The sequence below is a fragment of the Pseudophryne corroboree genome, chromosome 2 (genome assembly GCF_028390025.1).
Source record: "Pseudophryne corroboree isolate aPseCor3 chromosome 2, aPseCor3.hap2, whole genome shotgun sequence".
NCBI lineage: Eukaryota > Metazoa > Chordata > Amphibia > Anura > Myobatrachidae > Pseudophryne > Pseudophryne corroboree.
In genome coordinates this window covers 642,060,301-642,074,815 of record NC_086445.1, presented here as the reverse complement: position 1 = coordinate 642,074,815, position 14,515 = coordinate 642,060,301, and the positions used below count along the sequence as shown (strand labels likewise).

Here is a 14,515-nt window from a genome sequence, read left to right as displayed (position 1 = left end):
TTGCGATGCGCTGTCTGACAGCTCAGACGCGCATAGCCAATCAGCAGAGTACCAGGACGTTGCGCTCGCTGATTGGCTGGAGACCTTTCTGTGACAGCAGTGCGGTCTCTGCATTCGGGGAAAGGGGTCCCATGTGTAAACATGGGACCCCTTTCAGTCCGTTTGGTCCGGGTGTTCGTTTTTTTTTTTTTTGCCAAGTACGTGGATTATAGTCTGGACACTGGATCAGGTGAGTATAATTTTATTCACAGGTACACGTGGATTCTACTTGGACAAGTGGACAGAGGTCGGCGTGTGAACATAGGTAAGTATGTATGTGTCGACATGTGTGAAATAAAGTCACGGTGTGCGTGTCCTGTTTTTATTTGGGTATTTTTTTTCCAGTAGAACTACAGGTACCAGTGGGCCCGTTTTTCTCCCGCATGCTGGTACTTGTGGTTCTCCAAGTACCAGCTTGCGGGGGAGGCTTGCTGGGACTTGTAGTACTACTGGAAAAAACAATATTCTTTCAATTTTCTCAAGGCTATCAGCCCCCCATCCGCAGCCCTTGGATGGGGGGGACAGCCTCGGGCTTCACCCCTGGCCCTTGGGTGGCTAGGGGGGACCCCTTGATTGAAGGGGTCCCCACTCCCCCAGGGTACCCCAGCCAGGGGTGACTAGTTGGATATTTAATGCCACGGCCGCAGGGCGCTGTATAAAAGTGACCCCCGGCTGTGGCATTATCTGTCCAGCTAGTGGAGCCCGATGCTGGTGTAAAAAATACGGGGGACCCCTACTCTTTTTGTCCCCTGTATTTTTTGCACCAGCACCAGGCGCAGAGCCCGGTGCTGGTTTTAAAAATACGGGGGATCCCCTGTCATTTCCCCCCCCCCGGATTTTTAGAACCAGGACCGACTCGAAGAGCCCGAGGCTGGTTATGCTTAGGAGGGGGACCCCACGCAATTTGTTTTCTGATTTTTACCATTCCATTTAAAAGAAAATATATATATTTTTAAAAATATATAAATAATACTTGTGCCTCCAAAATAGACAAACCAAGTACCTAATCCCTTCTAATATAAATAGATATGCTATTACCAATAAAAAAAACACCAAAAAAAAACATGTTTTTTAAATTTTTTATTAGATTCCGCCACCAAAGTGTGGCGGATTGAAAATGACGAATTTACTGTATAAAAGCACTGTTGTCGAATTTCCAAACTTCAATTGAATATACTTTTGTCGAATTGACGCATTTGTACCATTGCAGAAATGTCGAATTTGACAAATGTCGAATTTCAAAAAGTCGAATTTGGAAAGTCCGTTTTTTTGACGGAAAGTACTGAATTGCATTGTCGATTTTTTTTTGGGCGAAATGTCCCATTTTTCGACATTTTCGGGAATTCGACCGCAATTGCATATACCCCCATAGTGTGTACTGTTTTTGAATTATCACAGATACTTAAAAATTTAGGAACTGTGCATGTGTGGCAGGATTATGTTTATTAAATTGTTACTGTTTTTAATTGACGTTTTTTCTTTATCAAAAATTGGAACTAGCACAGTTCCTAAATTTTTAAGTATCTGTGATAATTCAAAAACAGTACACACTATGTCGCATTCATCTCTCTTTTACATGTCCTGTTCCTAAGAGTCATCTACCTGAAACTGTTCGCAGCTAAGTTGTTAAAATTTTGTTCTTTCTTATCACTATACCTAAATTCACAAAGAGTGCTTCACTGACACTATCAGGCGCTTTTTTTTACTTATTTTTTAATATTTATCCTTATATTGTTGAAAAGCTGCCACTCATCCATGTGTGAGGAGTGTTAGATCCAGTCAAAAAGGATTATTAGAAATTAACCTTTTTTTATTAGAGTGTCTTATTGGGTATACATAGGCGCTATCCTCCATTTTTTATATATATATATATATATATATATATATAAAATAACTAACACTGTTGATAGTGTAGGAGCTTCCGCAGTATAGCAAATATATATTGATTCACGCTTTTTCGCATTTATTAAGATATTTACTGTTAATCACAAATTGTGTTCATGTATCCTTAAGAAAAATATTGCAGAGATGGTCAGAATACTATATTTGCTGAATATCTTGTTTTAAAGCATGACTTGTACAAAGACAAATGCAACATTGTATGAAATGTATCCAAGGCGGACAAAGCAACACCAGATATATCCAAGGCTAATTGAGAAGAACGTTGAAAGAAATCTTTTGAGTTTATGTCCGAAAGACTGATAAACGAAACAATAACCATTTTCAAGGCTGTTCTAGTTGCCACTTGGAACATTGTATGACAATCGATGTATTTCAAGACATACATGGTGTATTCTGATTGGCTAAATGTATTGGCAAACATGAATCCTTTGTCTTTAAGCTATAAATAATAAACCTATGACGGCCCATAGCAGGTCATTTATGATTTGCTTAGGTTTACACATGAACTTGTTTCATCTTATCATTCATTGACCTCCAACCGGTTGCTAAAGGAACAGAATTCTGACTGATGACTGCAGAGAGTTTATAGACCAGACCTGAAGAGGTTAACATACCCTAACATTTGGGAGCATCGTCCGGGGATATTCCAGCATCTCCTCCACTGGCAACAAATCCTCTGATCTTTCAGGAACCGCTGATAACAAAAACCGGTAAGTGAGATTTAATGTGTAGATTTCTACCTGCTCACTTGTCTCAGCGTTTCTTGAAATCTGGGAAAGTCCAGTCGAGAAGATCAGAGAATATCTTAAAGAGCCCAGTATCAGTCAGAAGAAGAATTTTTTTTTAAGGTAAAATATATATTGTATGTTATATTGTTGAATTGTGGGTAAATATCTTCAGCTAATTTGTCACAAGTGTACAGGGGGAATTAATCAAATATCCAGGAAACTTTTACATTTTTAAAAGGTGGCGTATGGTCAAGGTATATTCTAAATGCTGATAAACAGTTTGAATTGATAAATAACCAAAGAGGTGTATGTAAATCTTGTACCTGTGTTGTTGTGTTAAGAATGTTGTGTTAAGAAAATACAAAGGGTCAGTAACAAAGAACAGCTACTGTCTGAAAGAAAACAAGGGATAAACTTACATGGTAACCCCAATAGAAAGGAGACTCAGGTATGATTGCCTGCGGTGCACAGGACACATAATTTTCCAGACACAAGGTGAACGAATTCCAAGAATAGTGGGGAGTTTACCAAGAACACAAGGAACAACAGGGGTACTGGTACAAGCAGGAATCTATATAGGCAGGGGTATAGACCCTTGGAGTACTTAACAATAATATTAGGGACGCATCTCAGTGATCCAGAAGAAATAATCTATTATGCAGGTCTCACTTGGGGAGCAGTACTAATAGATTTTCCACCAATACAGGGAGGAAGGGGCAACACTACAACCCCAGTCATTTGTCCACAGATGGATTTAAGGAGCTCTTTAGGTACAAGGATAGAAGAAATTCTTCAGAGTCAGCGTCTCACAAGGAGATTTTAAGTCCCTCATAAGGAGTTACTAAAATACCACATCAGGAGGGGTTCCGCGCACGTTCACCCAGGCATGGGAGCGCGGTCTGTAAAGATGTCAGGGCCCGACAAACCCGTGGATATTGTTAGTAACAGGGAGGGGAGGAAAGCTCTGAAAGGAATAAGTAAAATTTTCAAAAGAGCAGGTTTTCCGTCAGAAGGGACACTAGACTTAGAGAAATGGGAAAAATTTGCCTCCTGTAACAAGAGTTGGATAATTAAGCATAATTGTAGAGATCAAGTATCCATCTGGATCACTGTAGCACAAGAATTAGAAGCAGAAAATATAAGAATAGATGAGGAAAATGATTTCCCTATTGTACCAGAGTACTCAATAGCACCACAACCAGCGTTAAACTCACTGCCTGTGATTCCAGCAACAGCACCTCCACACTATACCCCACCCCTATACCCAGACATGCATGCACACCCAGGATCCTCTAGTATGAACAGAATTGAATCACCTGCAAGCTCACTAACAGTGAAATTGAAAAGAGATGAACCAGGAAAAGAGTGGCGAATAATCAGCCCTATCTTGGAAGGATCTGTGGTTGGAAACCCGAATGATTTACCTGAGCTATGTGTACAGAGTATGCCCCAGTGTCCTGATACTTTATCACAAGAAACCCCAACAAGATCAAACCAAAGAAACTGGGCACCTAAAGTTCCCCTCATGTTTAAACGAGTGGTAGACACCTGGAATCAAGCTATGAGTCCAGTAAACAATAGTCCACAATCAGGAACTATAGGCGAAAGGGTGCAAATCAGGCGGAGAGGAGAAGCAAGGGATCAAGACACAGCCTCTACAGCTTTTCATGCCCAGGTACCTAATGTACAGAATAAAGTGACATATTTTCCAGAAAGATTGTGTCCGGTATGTCAGTTTTGCATTCCAGAAGGATATGAACATTGCCCAAATTGTGAAAACTGGACTTCACCCCATGAACCGCCATGCCAAGATAACAATGCAACCAGAAATGCTGAAAGACGGTCAGCATTGCCTATTGCTCTGTATCCAGTACAAGTGCAGAGAATACGCAACACAAATGATGCAACCAGGGTGGATGAACCATACATCGTACAGAGCCAACACCACAAACCCTGGTATGGCAACGACCTCGCAAAAATAGTTGCAGAGTCCCCAGATCCTAGAAAAAACCCAACAGCATTTTATGCCTATATGGAAAGAATTCAAGCCATATGGACACCAGCATGGGTCGACTATCACCAGTTGTGTGAGGCTATACTAGGACCAGGAACAGCGCAAGCAGTAAGCACCATGGCAGCAGCAATTGCAGCAAACGATTGCTCAGCCATAGAGGCCACCACGGCAGAGGAAAATAGAACAACATTCGAAAGTGGAAAGATGTACATGACAAGACTTAAGAGATGGTGTCATGCACAGACACTCAGGGCACCAGCAGCCCCAGACTTGAAACAGGAGAAGACTGAGTCCATCAGAACTTACTATGATAAAGTCACTATACGACACACTGATGAAGGATATGCAACAGATAACCCTCAACACAAAAGACTGTTAAAAACTAAATTCCTAAATGGGTTGACAGAAGCCTATAGAACTCAGTTGTTCCAGGTTAGGCCAGAAACATCTTATATGGAACTTGAAGCAATAGTTCAGGTGCTAGAAGGAATGGAGGAAAGAGAAAATGAAAAAATAAGAAAAGCCAAAGAAAAGAATGCCATACCGAAGGTAACAGTTCACGTTGTCCAAGAACAAAGCAAGTGGAAAATCAGAAGCCCAACGCAAGGGGCCACAGGAAGGAACTCAAAAGAAGGAACCAAGCAAGATAACAGAAAGTGTTATTTCTGCAAGCAAGAAGGACATTTCAAGAAGAATTGCAGAAAATACAAGGAATGGTGTGAAAACCAGCAAGAAAAACCTAAAGCATGAAGAAGTGGCTTCCCGAGGTACCTCCCTGCCAAAACACCATCTGAACAAGAAAATGATCAAGTGACCCTTGTACTGCCAACAGGTCACCAATATCAATGCATTATAGACTCGGGAGCAAGCCGAACAATTTTAAAGCAGCAAGAGGTACCAAGTGAATTAATGACCACTGAGACACTTCTAGCAACTGGTTTAGAAGGAACTACAGTGAAATTAAAGGAAAGTAAACCTATGGTATTAACCATTGAAGACGTTGAAACTCCCATTCCGGTCCAGTTCCTCACCTCTAGTACTTGCCCAGTAAACTTATTAGGAGCAGATGTTCTAAAGTTGATTCAAGCCTGCATACAGTACACACCAAAAGGAATTAAATTTTCCAGTAAATTACCAGAGAAGGTTCATCAACAGATGGAAGCAGCCATACAGATATATCATATAAGACAAGATTCCAACCCAGCACCAAAACAAGATTTGGCTGATGTACCTGACTGGTTAAAGGCAGTACCAGAAAAACTCTGGTCCAAGGGAAAGAATGATGTTGGACACATGCGGGTTCAGCCAGTACAGCTACAGCTGAAACCAGGAACGCAACCAGTATCAATCAGACAATATCCTCTTACAGAAGCACAATCAAAAGCCATAACCCAGCAAGTGGAACAATACAAGAAGGTGGGGGTTATTAAAGAATGCAGATCCCCTTTTAATTTTCCTTTGTTTCCCGTGAAAAAACGAACTAATACAAATTAAGTTCAATATAGACTTGTTCATGATTTAAGAGAAATCAATAAAAGACTGATTGTCAATACTCCAATAGTACCCAATCCTCACACTTTACTCAATCAGATTCCGACTGAAGCTGCATGGTTTTCGACAATCGATCTCGCGAACGCATTTTTTTCAGTCCCCATTACAGAAGAAAGCCAGAAGTTTCTAACATTCACTCACGAAGGTAAACAATATTGTTTGACACGATTACCCCAAGGGGGAGCAACCAGTCCATCTGATTTCTCAGAGGCAATGGCATAATCCTGCAGAAATGGAGACCGCACTTTACAGACACCCAGTTAGTTCAATATGTCGATGATCTGCTTATTGCTGCACAGACAGAAGAGAAGTGCAAAAAGGAAACAGCATCACTACTCATCTTTTTGGCAGAAGAAGATTGCAGAGTGTCAAAAAACAAACTACAGCTAGTACAAAAAAAGGTTATCTTTTTAGGACACTGCATATCCCAAGGAACAAGGCATCTTACTGATGAAAGAACAAAAGCAATAACTCAAGCAAAAACCCCAAGAACATTAAAAGAAATCAGAGCTTTCCTGGGCCTTATTGGTTATTGCAGAGAATGGATACCCTCAGCTTCATTACTGATGCAACCTCTATATGAATTAATAAAGAAGGAGGCATCAGCAGAAAACAGGGACACCATTGAAGAAGCAGTAAGAAAACTAAAGCAAGCCATAATAACAGCCCCAGCATTGGGATTGCCTGACTATAAAAAACCTTTTAACCTATTCTGCCATGAAAACAGAGGGCATTCTTTAGGGGTGCTCACCCAGAAATACGGACCAAAACAAAGACCAGTGGCATACTATTCAGCCCAGCTAGATCCGATTATCAGAGGAGCACCATCCTGTGTCCGAGCAGTGGCAGCAGCAGCAATACTCAAGGAGAAGGTGGCAGACATTGTGCTTGATTATCCACTGTGTATACAAGTACCTCACGCTGTCACAGAAATACTAAGTCAAGCAAAAAACAAGCATCTTTCTGCAGCCAGACTTACCAAATATGAAGTAGCGCTATTAAGCGCCTCCCATGTCACCATCACAAGATGCACTGTACTAAACCCAGCTACACTCCTTCCCATCAACGATTCAAAAGAGGGGAGGAGAGGGGGAAATGGTAATGATGGTGAATCGTCAGATGAGGAGGAAAATGCTGCTACAGACGCAGAAAATACAACACAATCATCTCTACATGATTGCCTAGCCCTCATGGAATTAGAGACTTTACCTCTTCCTAATGTCCAAGATACACCACTGGACAATCCAGACATGAACCTGTCCGTCGATGGATCACGATATTATGATAAGGGATCCCCAAGGACAGGATATGCAGTAACAACTGAAACTGAAGTCATAGACTCTGGACCATTGACACCAAGCATGTCAGCACAAGAAGCAGAACTCATAGCAATGACCAAAGCCTGCATACATGCTGAAAACATGACAGCTAACATCTACACGGATTCACGCTATGCTTGGGGGGTGTCCCAGGATTACGCTGTTATTTGGAAAAGTAGGGACTTCAAAGGTGCAAACGGAAAACCCATCAAACATGCCAGTTTGATTATGGAACTCTTCAGAGCATTGGAACTACCTAAAAGGATTGGCATAATCAAGGTACAAGCACATACTAAGAGCCAAACCATGGAAGCTAAAGGAAATGCATTTGCAGATGCAGAAGCCAAGAGAATTGCCTTACAATCAAAAGAACCTGAGCAAGTCTTAGTAGCTCAAGATGTGAAGCAAATGCCCAGTGAAGAGGAGTTGATCAAAATTCAACAACAAGCATCACAAGGAGAAAAGGAAAAATGGACACGATTGGGGGCAGAAGAAGATGAACATGGACTTTGGAAGTCAAGAGAATTAAAGAACCGTCTACCAGCAGCTCTATTTCCACCTATGTTACAAGTAGCTCATGGACAAGTACATCATTCAAAGGAAGCCATGGTGAATAGAGTACAAGAACATTGGATAGCTCCAGGCTTCAATAAAGCTGCAACAAACTTTGTAGCAGGATGCTGGATCTGTGGAATCAGCAATCCAGGACAAAGAACCAAGACACCTCTAGGAACTATACCCAAAGCCTCTTACCCATTTCAAAGACTACAAATTGACTATATACAGTTGCCACGAAGCGGTCCATATGAATATGTACTAGTAGCAACGGACATGTTTAGTCACTGGGCCGAAGCCTGGCCAGTAAGCAAAGCCACAGCGAAAACCACTGCAAAGAAACTGATAGCAGAAGTAGTATGTAGATTTGGGATACCTGAGGTTATAGAATCAGATAGAGGTACACATTTCACAGGACAAGTCATGCAGCATATAATGAAAGATTTTGGGGTACAGCAGGCCTTTCACGTGCCTTACCGTCCCGAGGCAAGTGGGAGGGTGGAACGTCTGAACTTTGACCTTAAGCTAAAACTACAGAAAATGATGACAGAAACCAAAAGAACTTGGCCAGAATGCCTACCTATAGTCTTGTTCAATATTAGGACCACACCCATGAGACCTAGTAAACTGACTCCATATGAAATATTGTTTGGGTCAGCTCCAAGAACAGGTTGTTATTATCCACAACAATTACAACATAATCATGGTGATTTAAAAGGTTATGTACAGGAGGTCTATAAAACATTGACTAACCTCCATTGCCGAGTGTTTTCTTCCATTCCAGACCCAGAAGGATCAGCTACGCATAAGCTAAATCCAGGAGATTGGGTCTATTTAAAGAGACATGTGAGAAAGACCTTTGAACCAAGATATGATGGTCCATATCAAGTGCTGCTAACCACGCCTACCTCAATCAAGGTGTCCGGTCGCAATACTTGGGTACACGCCTCCCACTCGAAGAAGTTGACAGTGACTCTCCAACCAGAAGAATGAAGTTGCTTATCCTTTGTTTGTTGTTAGGGGTAATCCCCAAGGTTTGGGCTATAAGTCCAGGGGACTGGTTTACTGAAAGGGAGTGCCATAATGATGGGACAGTTAATAAGGGTAAACCAGATTCCTGCTGGTGGAGCTTTAATGACCAACGGTGGAATTACTATAATCTCACTACACAACCCTCTGTCTGTTTTTACTTTTATAAAAAAGGTGGAGTTCTCACTTATGACACACCAAAAAACATATCAGAGCAAGCTATAAAGAGGAGGAGAGCATGTAAAGCTCTTAAGATTAATATAAATGAAGGAAAAATGTATAAGAAAAGAATTGGTGCAGAGATACATCTTTTTCTATTGCCAAGTAACCGCACCACATTTACATTGTCCCGTGGCACCAGGATAAAAATGAAATGCTGTGTAGAGCCATTCACAAACCCAATAAGAAATAAGGGGGTAGTTCAGGCCATATCAAGATGTATAAATGGCTCCAGGGAACTACCTTTTAATACTGAATTATCCGCACAGGAGTATTCGAGCACAGTAATTGTGTGTACTAACACATCCAGTTTTCCTGGTAACGCTACAGGACACAGATCAAAATTTTATATTTTGCAAAATAAGCCAGATATAAGAAATGATACTTTGATTAAAATACCAGCAACCTGTCAGAAGGTGGGAATAAAACAATTTAGAACACTACATCGATTTAACATTTCATTCCCCAAAGGCCCTAAGTGTAACTGAATAAAAAGAGAATGGTATGATATCCTGTTGGGAGGGGCAGGAGCAACAATGGGAGCACTAAACTCCATAGACATAGAAACACTGACTAACAAAATTAGTGATGCAGGAAGTGACATGGAAAGAGTGGTTCACATGCAGGCAAAATGGATGCCCACTGTTTTCAATCCGATTTTCAAGGTCATTAATTGGGATCATTCTTTTCTAACCTTGGTCAATAGTTCTTTTATGAACACGTTAAAATTAACAAAAAATATCTCTAGTTTGTTTGAATGGACAGAATGTTCCATAAGAACTGTGTATCAGGAACAACAGAAAAATCTGGCCCAGACCCAGTTAATGACTGGGAACATACAGGTTTACAGAAAAATGTTTAATATAGCATCTGAGTTATGGGTCAGGCTATACGAACATGAGGTTTATTGCACAGACAGGTGGTGTTGGGGGCAAATAGAAACCTACAACATAACAGAACCAAAGCTCATGTGTAAATACTTCATTTTAGCAGTACCCCTCATCACAAAAGCAGGTAACTCAGACCTATGGACACCACAGTTCAGAGGGCAGTACATTGATCCAGACAACAAAACTCATGACCTATCCCTATGCACTAGCACTGATAATGGGCTGGCATGTCCTCATACTACATACATACCAGAATCATGTCAGCTTAAAAATCCTACTAGTGTTTGTAATTGGGAGTTGCATGACCCAAAAGATGACATCTTCATAGAAGTGGCACCACAAATAGTCTGTATGATTACATATGACAAACAGATTAGTCAGCTATATCAGTTACCAAACCCTTTTTTTAGGATGCCTGTTCAATGTAACTCATTTAATATGGAAAAATCAGACTATTATTTTCTATAAGGATCAAACTGACTACCTAGATCAGGCTTTTAAGCCATTAACTCTTCCACCCCATAACATAACTGTAAGCATACAGGACATCATTAATATAATCAACAATACAGACAAATTGGAAGAGCATCTAAGGGAAGTTAATTACTCTACAAGACATGCGCAGATGCAAACAATAGTAGAAGCTGGGGAATTGAAACACATGGCCACACAGTTAAAGAATAACTTACAGCATCACTGGTGGGATATTTTTACAGGAAAATCCCCATCAGCTACAGGATTAATGAAAACTGTCCTACACCCACTACTGGCAATAGTCATAGTATTGATAGGACTGGTTGCTTGGAATTGTTATTTTTCCTGCAGGTTCAGTAAACATGTGAACAAGATGAACGCAATCAGAAATGCCCAAGAGGTTCTTCTGTAGAATAGGGAGAAAAAGTGGAATCAAAAAGAGGGGAAATGATAGTGTAGGAGCTTCCGCAGTATAGCAAATATATATTGATTCATGCTTTTTCGCATTTATTAAGATATTTACTGTTAATCACAAATTGTGTTCATGTATCCTTAAGAAAAATATTGCAGAGCTGGTCAGAATACTATATTTGCTGAATATCTTGTTTTAAAGCATGACTTGTACAAAGACAAATGCAACATTGTATGAAATGTATCCAAGGCGGACAAAGCAACACCAGATATATCCAAGGCTAATTGAGAAGAATGTTGAAAGAAATCTTTTGAGTTTATGTCCGAAAGACTGATAAACGAAACAATAACCATTTTCAAGGCTGTTCTAGTTGCCACTTGGAACATTGTATGACAATCGATGTATTTCAAGACATACATGGTGTATTCTGATTGGCTAAATGTATTGGCAAACATGAATCCTTTGTCTTTAAGCTATAAATAATAAACCTATGATGGCCCATAGCAGGTCATTTATGATTTGCTTAGGTTTACACATGAACTTGTGTCATCTTATCATTCATTGACCTCCAACCGGTTGCTAAAGGAACAGAATTCTGACTGATGACTGCAGAGAGTTTATAGACCAGACCTGAAGAGGTTAACATACCCTAACACTGTCTAGACGACATGTAGAACACTTAAGTGTCCTGTAAATGCACAGCACTGATGAAGCAGGCGGCATTACAGAGGAGGCATTGCCCACCAGTCCCAGAGTCAGCATAGCATGTGTGTAATGGCGCCCAAACGCTGACAGGAAGTGAGGGAGACAAAGAGATGCAGCTCCAGGGTGGGAACATTTACTCTAAATGGCACCCAGGGGCTGGAGTTAGGGGCTACAGGTCAGAGCCTTATCCCCTTGCTGGACTTCACCACCGGGTACTGTGGGCCATAATAAAATGGTTATATATATAACCGACCTGTGCCCCTGCCCTGGTGGTCTAGTGGGGTCCCTGTACCAACACAGTGTCCACGCCAGCTCTCACGGCCCGCCTCCTAATGGCCGCGACGGATCGCGATTTTTAGCAGGTCCCGCCTGGGGAACCCTCTTACCTCCTCTCTTGATGTGGCCACGCGATTCTGGAGAGCTACGGCAAGTGTGTGTGCCCTAGGTGAAGAACCGGAGCCTCCGCTGTAGGTACCCGACAACCAGGGACGCAGGAGTATACAGCGCCGCTGGGGGAGGTGATGGAGCTGAAGCAGGAGATGTCAGAATGACATCTAGCACTAAGGGGGATATCCAATTAGCTAATTGTCCTGCCGGGGGCTATCTATATATTGCATTTGCAATCTAAGTCCCAGCGGGGATGGCGACACAGCGTTTTGGGGGTGTTGTTACTTGTTACTGCATTGGGGGGAGCGTGGTCCGGACAATGGAGGCATGTCTGGACCAATTGCAGAGCGGGCTGCGGCGGCTGTGTGTGCCGCTGTTACCCAAAACATGGCGGCTCGGGTGGGGGGGCTACCCTAAGCATGCCAGTGCATCGCTGTTTTATGATGCGCTCACATTTCAGTGGGGGGAAGGACACAGCATGTGGGGTGGCCTTGCTATGTGCTGAGCGGTCCGCTGTCCCCCGCATCCTTGAGAAATGAGTTGTAGTATTGCGATTTCTCGCAAAACTATAACTCAGAATCAGAATCAGAATCAGCTTTATTGGCCAGGTGTACTCACGTACACTAGGAATTCTTTGTGGTACAATGCATCGCCAAGCAGCAACATAGAGGAAAAACGTAGCATACATTACAAACATTACACATATGAGTTCATACTGCACATATGCAACTGTACAGTAGACATATTATACATTTAAGACTAAAAAATAAGGCTGCTTGGCAGAGCATCACCGAGGCAGCCATCCGCGGCGCCAACTAGAACTCACACAATGCACATAATACAGAAGATTTAAGTATTACATCAAAAGATAAACCACACAGACAAAGACACAGAAAGAATAATGCATGATTGGTGTAGGCATTTTGAGTAATAACCTCCAGGGGTGTGTATTCCACCATCACAAGGCACCAGGTGCGGCAGCCATCTTAGGCGCACTGCGTAGGATTACCCAGGGTGGAATAGTCCACCCCTAGAAGAGAACACAAAATGGGGAGATTGCAGAGTCCTTAAGTTCAGAGTAGGGTTCCAATAAAAACATCAGGTCCACGCATTTTTCATCCCATCCACAAGCGCACCAGATAAGGCAGCCATGTTGGGCGCACTACAAGGTTACACAGTGGGAGATGAGCCATACAGGGGCCAAATGCATGTATGGGAGAACTGACACGTGTGTAGGAGTATGCTATACCCTGCATGGAAAGATCCAAATGAAGCACACCCCGCCCACAGAGGAACCATCCGAGGCAGCCATGTGGGGCGCACTGCATAGGTTACTGCTGGCAGGGTGTGCAACCAATGGAGGTACACATTACGGGAATAGCACACAGTGGGGTGGAAGTACCGTGTAAGAAGAAAGAGAAGAGAAAGACACATTTGCAGGAAAACTGTACTAACATTATTTTGTGAAAAAGATAAATGTCCTGGTCTCATGAGAGCAGTGCGGGTGGGTGTGAGAATGTGGGGTGCACATGCAACTCATGCTGAATTAGGCCTTATATCTGCATATATTTACTACAATCAGTGCAATGGGGACCTGAACCTAAGCACACACTTATAAGACAAACAGGCCCATTTACACAATAAAATAATAAGCCGGTCCTCCACAGTTTATGCTGATTTGTAATTAATGTTAATCTTGAAGTTGATCATTTTGCTAACAAAGAATACATAGTAGCATACCTTAGCTTTTCTTCATTCAGGTTCTCGATATTTAAAGGCTTTCTTCTCTCTGCCAAAATCATTTTTTTCTTCTCTCTCTCGGTCTGTTTCTTCCCTCCTTTCCTCTCTGTCTAAAATAGCGAAGCACGTACAGTACACATAAAACACACAATTAACCATTACTGTATATATGCCTAGAGATTCATTGTTGAAGCAATGTTCATGTTTAAAAAAACCATCATTGTTAGATTCTTGACCTCTACCTTTACTTACAGGTGAAATGGTTAGTGTAGCTTCTTCCTGGGATATGTATGAGAAACTGAACAGAGGAATGACCTGTATTTTTTACACTGGAGCAATTTCTTAGGCAGATTTGGAAAAACCCGGACATCAGTGGAGTAGTTGCAGGGTGAGTTCAGGGGCGCAGCTTGTTGGAGGGGCCCAGCGGGGGCCACGGTCAGCTTGAAACTTGCAACCCCCAATACCCGGGACTTGTGTCCCTTCTCTCAAAGGTCCCGAGCAAGGCGCAATGATATGATCTTTACAGACCCTGTTATCTTGCTTCTTTGTCA

General features: G+C 41.9%; 1 protein-coding gene across 1 annotated transcript in view; it reads right to left on the bottom strand.

The window, feature by feature from the left end:
* Nucleotides 1-14,515, bottom strand: part of TNNT2 (troponin T2, cardiac type) — a 37,194-nt gene that overhangs the window by 10,945 nt on the left and 11,734 nt on the right. Inside the window, exon 7 of the mRNA XM_063957232.1 lies at nt 13,965-14,074. Within this exon, the coding sequence (XP_063813302.1) occupies nt 13,965-14,074 (110 nt within the window). The remainder of the gene's footprint in view (nt 1-13,964; nt 14,075-14,515) is intronic.